This window comes from Populus nigra, chromosome 9 (assembly GCF_951802175.1).
Source record: "Populus nigra chromosome 9, ddPopNigr1.1, whole genome shotgun sequence".
Classification (NCBI taxonomy): Eukaryota; Viridiplantae; Streptophyta; class Magnoliopsida; order Malpighiales; family Salicaceae; genus Populus; species Populus nigra.
The window spans coordinates 11,873,554-11,885,127 of NC_084860.1; the positions used below are offsets into that span (position 1 = coordinate 11,873,554).

An 11,574-nucleotide genomic window follows, 5' to 3' on the forward strand; every position below is an offset into this window, starting at 1 on the left:
TGAAGCTTCCATTCATGCACGGATTATTAGAGCCAATGCCCGAAGGGTGGGGAGGGACATCTTTCGTTATCGACAAAGCTTGGCTAAGACTAACATCTTCTTAGAAAAGATTGAGAATCGAGGCCTTGCTTTCTTACCAATGGCTAAAAATATGGATGAAGAGGAAGATTGATGTTTTGTTTTTCTTTTCTTTTTGTTGTATCCCCTTTTCTTTTTGTATCCTCTTTTCAAGAGATGTATTAGCCAATACTATTAATGAAAAGGGGCCTTTACCCATCTTTTGTGAAATATCTCTCATAGAGTAGGGGTAAGTCTACCAAAGCAACAATTTGAGCAAAACTACCCCTGATAAGGAACGTGACAAAGGAATCCATGCCCATTACGCAAGCAAAATGTTGGCCATTGATCGTTTTTGAAAAACAAGCTCACATTACATATGCATCATGCATTGTTCTTTATCATACATTCATTTACATTTTTCCATGCACTCCAGATCATGAAACATAGGTCCCCCATCTAAGGTCCACCACACTAGGCTAAGATCAAGAATGGAGAACGAAGAGAGGGCCGCTCTAGAATCCCGCTACCAAAGAGAATTGGAATCCATGAGAAATGAAGTTTCACGGATGACCAATCTACTTGAGCAACTTCTAAGAGCCAAGAACGGGGAGGGAACGTCTACCCAACCACTAATCGGAGCACCGCCAATTCATGTCCCTGGGGTATCTCAAAACTTGGGGGCATATCCAGTAACGGAGCAGCACTTTACACCTGCCATTCTCATCCAGCCCACTCAAGCTCACATCACTGTAGATTTAACAGCAGATGGGCCTTCTGATAATAGGTCCACTAGTTTTATGAACGATGATAAGATATCCTCTTTGGAAGAGAGGTTAAGAGCAGTTGAGGGAAATGATTGTTTTGACCCCATGCGAGCTTCTGAAGTATGCTTGGTACCAAACATCATGGTACCAAAAGATTTTAGGATACCAGAGTTTATAAAGTACACTGGGTTGGAATGCCCAAACACTCACCTTCGATCCTATTGCAACAAGATGGCTGAGGTGATCAATGACGATAAGTTGTTGATCTACTTTTTTCAAGATAGTCTAGCAGGATCTGCACTAAGCTGGTACATGAGGTTGGATAATGCCAAAATCAAGAAATGGAAGGATTTGGTGGAGGCTTTCCTTAAGTAGTACAAGTTCAACTTGGAAATTGCTCCGGATCGAACGAGCCTTATGTCAATGGAAAAGAGAAGCCAAGAGTCAGTAAGGGCTTATGCGCAAAGATGGAGGGATGAGGCAACACATGTACAACCCCCTTTGATAGAGACAGAGATGGTGACTTTGTTCGCCAATACGTTCAAGGCACCTTACTACGAGCATTTAATGGGTAGCTCATCTCAACATTTCTATGATGTTGTACGTGTGGCAGAAAGAAAAGAGCAAGGGATTAAAGCAGGGCGCATAGTGGAGCCTTTAGAGAAGAAAGGTTTTATTGGAAGAAAAAGGGAAGGTGATGTTAACAACTTGGAAGGCGGGTACAAAGGCAAAAAAGTAAATTACCAAAACCCACAAATGCCTACCCATCAATTCGCTAACATGAACTTTACCAAACCTTTTAACACCAATCGAACAAATCCCCAGCCAAACAACCAAAACAACCACCAAAGGCCATATGCAGGATACACTTCGGAGCAGCTGCCTCCATTACCCATGCCTTTAAAAGACTTGTACGCTAAATTGCTAAGCATTGGGCACATAGCTCCAATCCTTCTACCGCCAATCCAACCGTCTTTTCCCATATGGTACAAACCAGAATTAACTTGCGAATACCATGCTGGTAATCTGGGGCACGGAATTGAAACCTGTTACGCCTTTAAAAGGAGGTTGTTAGAGCTTATCAAGAGGGGGTGGGTATCTTTCGAAGACATGCCCAACATCAATTCAAATCCATTGCCTAATCATGCCACAATTAATAGTGGAGTGGGCATGATAGAAGTTAGGAATCAAGGCAAGGCGTTGAAGGTGTCCATGAAGAAGTTGTACGACATGTTGGTGCAATCAAGATTTTTAGAAATAAAGGTTGAAAGCCATTTGGAGGGATGTGACTATTGTGAGTTTCATGGTAGAGAGGGACATCATATTGAGGAGTGCATCGAGTTTCGCAAGAGGATTGCAAAAATGATGATAAGGGGAGAGTTGAGGATCGAACCCCTAGAAGGCAGTCGTGAGGTGAGTATGATGGAAGGTCAAGATAAGACATCAGGAGTATGTAGGGTCCAACCAACAGTTAATGGGCCTCCAAAGTTAATCTTGGCTAAACCTTCCTACACAAAAGGAAATCACAATGCCATGCCTTATAATTATGGTTATGCCTCCAACATTCAAGCCCCTTTTCCTTTGTTCCAAAATGAGATCAGTGGGTTAACTCGGAGTGGTCGGTGCTTCACGCCCGAGGAGTTGAAGAAAGCAAAAGGCAAAGAAGTGGTAGATCTTGACAAAGCACTAGAAGTTAATAAGCCAGTAACTAAAGAGGAGTCAAATGAATTTTTGAAGTTGATAAAGCATAGCAAATATTGCATAGTAGATCAACTAAAAAAGACTCTAGCAAGGATTTCCCTTATGTCCTTGATACTCAGCTCTGAGTCGCATCGAAATGCTTTGCAAAAGGTATTGAATGAGGCATATGTGCCCCAAGACATTGAACAGAAAACCATGGAGCATCTGGTGGGGAGAATCCATGCAACTAATTACCTGTACTTCACAGCTGATGAGCTTGATGTTGAAGGTACCGGCCATAACAAGCCCTTATACATTACTGTTAGGTGCAAGGATTGCCTTATAGGAAAGGTGCTCGTCGATAATGGCTCAGCTCTTAACGTGTTGCCAAAGCACATGCTGGAAGAAATGCCAATTGATGAATCTCATATGAAGCCGAGTACTATGATGGCCAGAGCATATGACGGCTCACCTAGGCCAATAATTGGGACTTTAGAAGTGGAGCTATATGTGGGGCCCCAAATGTTCTTGGTGACCTTTCAAGTTATGGATATCCACCCTTCCTATAGTATGTTGTTAGGAAGACCTTGGATTCATGCAGCTGGGGCGGTAACTTCATCATTACACCAATGCTTGAAGTATATCATGAATGGGATGTTGGTAACTGTCAAAGCTGAGGAGACAGTATCCATGATGAAGAATGTGGCCATACCTTTCATCGAGGCAGAGGATCGCAAGGATAACAATATCCACGCTTTTGAGATTGTGAACACTGACTGGGTACCAGAGAACACAATACTAAGAAGGCCAAGGATCTCAGAAGCAGCAAGGATGGAAGCTCAATGCTTCTTGGAACGCGGGATCCCATTTCAGTATAACCCTATCACTGGGGTATAAAAAAGGGTTAATTCGATAAAAATGAAAGGTGTTGATCAAAGATTTGGGCTGGGGTATAAACCTAAAAAAATGGATCATTGGTGGGCTGCTGGTCGAAGAAGGGAAAGAAGAATGGCTAGGATTGAAGGAAGAGAGCTTGAAGAAGAAAAGCTGGAAATCCCTCCCCTTAGAGTGTCGTTCCCAAAAGCTGCATATGTAATGCAACCCGATGAAAGAGCAGAAAGCCTTGGTCAAGAACTGTCAAATATGAGCATAAACACCTTGGAGGAGAATAAGGTGGAAAAAGATGGCATGAAGATGGTAGCGGGAAAGAAAGATGAAGCACTACCACAACTAACTATCCACACTTTGGAAGAAGTCTCTGCTAAGAACTTTATACGAAAGCTGGCTGAAGGCGAGAAGTTTCAAAACTGGGTGACTCAAGAAGCCCCAGTAGTATTTAAAATGTAAACCAACTTTGTTTGCCTTAACATGCTTTTGTCATTGCTTTTGTTTGCTTTATTTTCCCTGGTTGACAATCGAGGCTCATGATGTCAATTAGATTTTGTCGTTGTCTTTGAGCCCACCTTTGATTTAAATAATGAGATCATGCGTTTTCCAAATTTACCTTTTTATTCGTGCATTTACACCAAACACTTTCCACTTTCAGGAACCCTGAAAGTGGATCTTCCACAACATCACATACACTTAGCATCAAGAATGAATGGCCAAACTTTAATGAACATGTGATCACTATGGAAGAAGAAGAATGGGATGAAAGCAACATTAGGGAATTTACAAAGTTAGTAGAGCAACATGAACAAACCTGGGAACCAGCTACAGAAGAACTAGAAACTATAAACGTGGGTAGCGATCAGATTAAAAGAGAGTTGAAAATAGGGACCTTAATCGCTCCTGAGGAAAGAGCAGAGGTAATTGCCCTATTAAAAGAATATGCAGATGTTTTTGCTTGGTCTTACGAGGATATGCTTGGTTTGGATAGAAATATTGTCGTACATAAGATACCGCTGGAGGAGGGTTGTAAACCAGTCAAACAGAAGTTGAGGAGAGCCCACCCTGATATTTGGATTAAAGTTAAGGCAGAACTTGAAAAACAGTGGAATGCAGGCTTTCTAGAAGTAGTCAAATATCCACAATGGGTATCCAATATTGTTGTCGTACCAAAGAAAGAAGGAAAGATTAGAGTTTGTGTGGACTTCCGGAATTTGAACAAAGCTAGCCCCAAAGATGATTTTCCTCTGCCACATATAGATGTTTTGGTCAACAATGCAGCACGCAGTTCCACATATTCCTTTATGGATGGTTTCTCGGGATACAACCAAATAAAGATGGCTCTAGAAGATAAGGCGAAAACAACTTTTATTACACCATGGGGAACCTATTGCTACAAGGTTATGCCATTTGGTCTAAAGAATGCAGGAGCCACCTATCAAAGAGCCATGGTGACTCTGTTCCATGATATGATGCATAAAGAAATTGAGGTGTATGTAGATGATATGATTGCCAAGTCCAAGAGGGGAGAGGATCATGTGAAGGTTCTAAGGAAGTTATTTGAGCGTTTGAGGAAGTACGAACTAAAGCTCAACCCTGCAAAATGTTCATTTGGAGTTAAGTCTGGAAAGCTGTTAGGATTTGTGGTAAGTAACAAAGGTATAGAGGTGGATCCTGATAAAGTGAAGGCCATCCAATCCATGCCATCCCCAAAGACGGAGAAGGAGGTGAGGGGATTCTTGGGAAGATTGAACTATATTGCCAGATTTATAGCTCAACTAACCACAACATGTGAACCTGTCTTCCGGCTACTAAGGAAAAAGAATCCTAGGATTTGGAATGAGGAGTGTGAGGAGGCATTCAATAAAATCAAGCAATACTTACAAAGTCCACCTTTGCTTGTTCCTCCTGTATCAGGAAGGCCTTTAATACTGTATCTGACAGTGACTGAAACAGCTATGGGATGTGTATTGGGTCAGCATGATGAAACCGGAAGGAAAGAAAGGGCTATTTATTACCTAAGTAAGAAGTTCATCGAATGTGAGTCTAGATACACGGTGATAGAAAAACTCTATTGTGCATTGGTATGGGCGACAAAAAGATTACGACATTACATGTTGTATCATACCACTTTGTTGATTTCAAAGGTGGATCCACTAAGGTACATTTGTGACAAGCCCTATCTCTCAAGCCGAATTGCAAGGTGGCAGGTTTTGTTGTCAGAATATGACATAGTATATATGACAAGAAAAGCCGTGAAGGGGAGTGCGATTGCCGACCACCTGGCTGATAATGCTGTTGAAGATTATGAGCCATTGGATTTTGATTTCCCTGATGAAAATGTATTATCAATAGCGGGAGAAGAAGAGAAGACAGATTGGTGGACCATGTTTTTTGATGGAGCAGTGAATGTTTATGGTAATGGGGTCGGCGTGGTGATAATCTCTCCTGACCAGAAGCAGTATCCGATTTCAGTTAAATTGTATTTTGAATGCACCAATAATACAGCTGAATATGAGGCTTGCATCCTGGGTTTAGAAGCTGCGTTAGAGCTGAAAATCAGAAAGATAGATGTATATGGTGACTCGATGTTGATTATCTATCAGGTGAAGGGAGAATGGCAAACCAAGGAAGAAAAGTTGAGGCCGTACCAGGAATATTTATCCGCACTGTCAGAAGAATTCGAAGAGAAAAGATTCACCCATCTAGGAAGAGAAGGGAACCATTTTGCGGATGCTTTGGCCACATAGACAGGAAATAACCCAGCTTACTGTTGCTCGATTGAAGGAGAGGTAGATGGAAAGCCTTGGTACTACGATATCAAGAATTTTATGCAAAATCAGGAATATCCAGTGGGAGCTTCGAAGATGGATAAGAAAACCCTAAGAAGGTTGGCCATGGATTTCTACCTCGACGGAGAGATTCTGTATAAAAGATCATTTGACGGAACCTTGCTAAGGTGTTTGAATGAGACAGATGCTAAAAATGCTTTACGGGAGGTACATGAAGGGATTTGCTCAACTCATGCTAACGGGCATATGGTAGCAAGGAAAATACAAAGGGCTGGTTATTTCTGGATGACACTAGAGAAAGACTGCATCGACTATGTCAGGAAATGTCACAAATGTCAAGTGCATAGTGATAAGGTCAATGCGCCTCCGACTCCTCTGATTAATCTAGCATCTGCTTGGCCATTTGCAATGTGGGGGATTGATGTGATTGGACCTGTTAACCCAAAAGCTAGCAATGGGCATAGATTCATACTCGTAGCCATTGACTACTTCACGAAATGGGTAGAAGCCAGTTCATACGCCCATGTAACACAGAAAGTGGTGAAGAGGTTTATAGAAAAAGACTTGATTTGTTGTTATGGTCCACCAGAAAAGATAGTGACCGATAATGCATAAAATTTCAACGACAAAATGATTGTGGAGCTTTGTACCAAATGGAAAATTAAGCATTCAAATTCCTCACCATACAGGCCCAAGATGAATGGTGTCGTGGAAGCAGCCAACAAAAACATCAAGAAAATTATCCAGAAAATGGTAGTCACTTACAAGGATTGGCATGAGATGTTGTCATTCGCTCTCCATGCATATCGCACTGCAGTAAGGACCTCAACAGGAACTACTCCGTATGCTCTGGTATATGGAATGGAGGCGGTGATGCCTTTGGAAGTAGAAATCCCTTCGTTGAGGGTGTTGATGGATTCCGAATTAGAAGAGGCTGAATGGGCCAAAGTAAGATATGAACAGTTAAACCTGATCAGTGAAAAGAGGTTGGCTGCAATCTGTCATCATCAACTCTACCAGAAAAGGATGGTCAAGACATATGACAAGAAGGTTAGACCTCGCGTGTTCCAAAAAGGAGATCTAGTGCTGAAGAAACTATTGTCTTTACCAGGAGAAGATCAAAGCAAATGGGCCCCAAATTATGAAGGTCCTTATATAGTGAAGAAGGCTTTCTCAGGAGGAGCTTTGAAGTTGTCGAGAATGGATGGAGAAGATCTAGCTAGACCTGTGAATTCTGACTCTGTAAAGAGATATTATGTCTAATGTGTTCAGTTTTCTCCCAAAATGAATAAAGTGAAGTTTGGCCATGATTTCTTTGTGTAAAGAACCCCATTTTCATTGCATGGATCTCACAGCACTTAATTTGTTTATTTTCAAAAAAATCTTGGAAGATTTGGCTTTGCGCATGATTACAAGGAATGTATCATAAAATGCTCAAAGATAAAGTTTAAGCATTTCCCGTTAAGAGGTGACCAAACCAAACAAACCCTAAAGCTAACCCTGCGATAAAACCTTGCCCCTGATAGCGTTTTGAATTGTATGGATAAATGGTTAGGTAATCATCTTTGTAATCACTCACATGTTTTTCTTTCGAGATAAGAACAAGGTTTATCAATCCTAACAATGTACGTCTTGAAATGAAGAAAGGCCATCTTTGTCATCCCTTCACTTTCTAAAGATTTCATCCTTTGTAGTCCCCATTTGAGCCGGATTGAGTTTCTTCCTTATGAAAACCTGACTAAGACCACACCCCGCACTGGGGGCAATGAGAGATCTTTTGTTAGAAAAGATGAAGACAATTGTAGGAAAAAGAAAGGGATAAAGAATGGAAGCCCAACATTGGAGAAGAGAATAAGAAGAAAAGGGGGAAGGAATTTGAGCAAATTACAAAAAAAAAAAAAGAGAGAGAAAGGGGGAAAAAGGAATAAAGAAAGAAGATGATGGTTTGATAATGCTTTAAGACTGAGATAAGGATCCTTAAACAAGCTTCTCCAAATGCAACATATGAGACAGTTTCACAAAGAACAAAAGATAGAAGAAGAGTGGTCCTAAGTCTTTAAACCCTCAAACACTGTTGAGCCTTAAAGCATCCTTTTCTTTCATAACCCATAGACGTAGCCTACATTACAAGCCTTTAGAAGTCCTTTTTGATCAAGCGCACATAACTTGGGTTAATAAACGATGGTCTTATAACTCACAGGATTTAACAAATGAGTGATAATCCGCTTTTTTCCATGCAAGAAAAAGGCTAATATGAGACATTTCCCTTTTCTACACAGCCTTTACAAATAATTACTTAAAACCTGTTGAAAAGATTAAACAGAAGGTCACCTTTGAAAACAAAAACCAACCTAAAGACAAACCGCATTCCAGAAACCAATAAAACCCTCAATGGAAATTGCTTAAAAGAGTTTTTGATGTGTATGTTGAAAGTTTCAGATGTCATGAACAAATTCAAGTCTTTTAAAGATTCTTTTGAGGAAGGATTTTTTTTGTGCTGGAACGAAAACCAAAAAGCCCTTAATTTGAGAAAGCCAAATTAAAGCATTGACAAGAGCATGATAAAAAAAAGGGGGGGGGGGCAGTGGCAAATCATGCATTTTTTAAAAAAAGGGTCACCTAACAGAAAAGGTCGGGGATTTCTTCCCTAAAAAGTGATGGGTAGAAGAGACATCATGGGAAATGGATCTAGCATGCCATTTCGAGCCCGATCGTATTAAGAGAGAGTTTTAGAAAATTGAAGGAAGTGATGGGACCTATGTTTCCAAACCAGGTAAGGATGCATACATAAGCATTGCATCAAACAGTTTTGTTGATTTGTTACAGGAAAAATTCTCAATATAGTCCAGCAAGATTAGGGACAAAAAAAAGAATCTTTGAGTCGATGAACAATGAAGAATCATGGTTTTGACCCTGGAACGGGAGGAAGATGAGATAAATCCTAACATTAGGGAAATCTCAAAGAAATAAGAAGGTCAATGAAGAAGAGTCTTCAATTCGAACCCTATCATCGTGAAGAAGAAACATTTTTGGTTAAAGGGGATCGGCGAAGGGATCTCAGTTTAGCCTAACTGTAAAGGATTTTGGTTCTGGTTAGAGGGGATTGGCGAAAGGAATCTCAGTCTATCCTAACCACACATGTTTTTTTGGTTCTGGTTAAAGGGGATCGGCGAAGGGATCTCAGTTTAGCCTAACTACAAAGGATTTTGGTTCTAGTTGAAGGGGATCGGCGAAGGGATCTCAGTTCAGCTTATCCACACAGATTTTGGTTCTAGTTAAAGGGGATCGGTGAAGGGATATCAGTTGAGCTTAACCACATATAGACTTTGGTTCTGGTTAAAGGGGATCGGCGAAGGGATCTCAGTTTAGCCTAACTGCAAAGAATTTTGGTTCTGGTTAGAGGGGATTGGCGAAAGGAATCTCAGTCTATCCTAACCACACATGTTTTTTTTTGTTCTAGTTAAAGGGGATCGGCGAAGGGATCTCAGTTTAGCCTAACTACAAAGGATTTTGGTTCTAGTTGAAGGGGATCGGCGAAGGGATCTCAGTTCAGCTTAACCACACAGATTTTGGTTCTAGTTAAAGGGGATCAGCGAAGGGATCTCAGTTTAGCTTAACCACACATAGACTTTGGTTCTGGTTAAAGGGACCCATTTTTGGGTCCCCGCACAAAATTAAAAAAAAAATATTATCAAAAAATAATAGCAGTAAAAAAGAGGATGTCGGAGCGCCCAAAAAATGGTCAAAAATTGGTTGAGGAGGTTCAAAAATACAAGGATTGAAATTTGACAGTATATCATTGGCTGGAGCTTAATTGCATACATATTGAAGTCTGATGGCCAATTAGGGACTCGATTGAAGAAATCCAAAATCAAGGACCATAGTGAAAAAACGCGCAAATTGAAGGGTTGATCTGAAATTGGACCCATTTTGGCGCCAGTTTTCATTTAAATGAAACGACGTGTTTTGGTCAAAACAGCGTCGTTTCATGCATTTCACTGAAAAAAAAAAGAAGAAGAGAGACACCATAAGCTTGCTTCTTCCCCTGGACACGCAGAGAACAGGGGAAGAAGAAGCATTTTCCCCCTATTTTTTTCTCTCCTTTCTCTCTCCCAAAACCCAAAAAACCAACTACGACCTAACTTGTCCTTTCACTGACACCACCACGCCATCACGCCGAAAGACTCATGCCCTACAGAGGTAGGGGCGGCTGCGCAGTAGCCGCCCCTATACCACCATGCCCTGCACCATGGCAGGATAGGGCATGGTGGCCCTCTCTCCCTCTGCCTATAAATACAGAGGGAGTGCGAAAAAAGAAAAAGAAAAGAGAGAGGAGGAGAGGGAGAAGGGAGGCCGAAAAGATTTTGGTTTGAAAGAGAAAGCGAGGGAGACCGAGAGAGAGAGACCGACAGTTATTAGAGAGAAAGAGAGTTGAGACCGAAGGAGGGAAACACCATGGTCAAGGGACCGAAAGTAGAAACTAGAAAAAAAACAGAGGAGACGTTGAGAGGGAAGAAAGGTTTAGAGAGAAAGAAACGCCACCACCAGCAAACTTAGACAGAAAAAAAATGAAAAGGAAGCACGCAAGAATAGAGGAAGTAAGGGAAGGAGAAGAAGGGAGCTGAAAGTTGACGGGAAAACTGGGACTAGAAGAGGAAGACACAGACGTTAGTGTCGCTGCACCGGGGAGAAGAAGCACAGCCGCAGTCATCAGGCTTCCCAGTAGCTGCCACCGCCATCCTGCCACCATCAACGCTGCCAACGCCAGCAAAACTGAAGAGAAAGAAGAGGAGCAGATCAGAGAGAGGGAACAACGAAAGACACAGAGGAGAGGGCGGCTAAGAAGAGAAACAGAGGAGACAGGAGAGAAGGAAAGAGAACAGCTGCCGCCTACACCACCACCCCTGCCGCGTCCACTGCTGCCAGCGTCGCCACCGCTCCAGGTAACTTTCTCCCCTCCCCTGTCGTTTTTCGCTTCAGCTTCATTTGCATGCGGAACGTTTACGTTCTGCAGCAAATGAAGATTAATTAGCTAGTTACTGTGCTGTGCACAGTAACAAGCTAATTATGTTTTGTTGGTTACTGTGTTGCGCACAGTAACCAGCCCCTTTATAGGTTACGGGCTAGAACATCAGCCCAGCCCACGCTGCTGGGCTGAGTCCAGCCCACAGTATATGGGCCGGGTCAGCCCCAGCCCAGGATGGTTGGGCCAGATCTGGCCCAGTTTTTTTTTTTAAAAAAGAAAATTTCAAAAATATTTGTTTGTAATTTTACAAGTTTCCCGCGTATTTTTATGTCATTTTGATTAATATCAAGTAATATTTTTCATGTTGTTAAAAATACAAAATCCGATATTAAAATACCTGGTTTGCGTCAAAACTTCCAAAAAA

The 11,574-nt window shown here is 41.6% G+C and overlaps 1 protein-coding gene across 1 annotated transcript; it reads left to right on the top strand.

Annotated features, from left to right (window-relative positions):
- The first annotated feature begins 1,247 nt into the window (after positions 1 to 1,247).
- Positions 1,248 to 3,401, top strand: LOC133702756 (uncharacterized). Its single transcript, XM_062127079.1, has 2 exons — positions 1,248 to 3,047; positions 3,186 to 3,401. The coding sequence occupies exons 1-2, from the start codon at positions 1,248 to 1,250 to the stop codon at positions 3,399 to 3,401; spliced, it is 2,016 nt and encodes a 671-aa protein (XP_061983063.1).
- Positions 3,402 to 11,574: the final 8,173 nt, after the last annotated feature.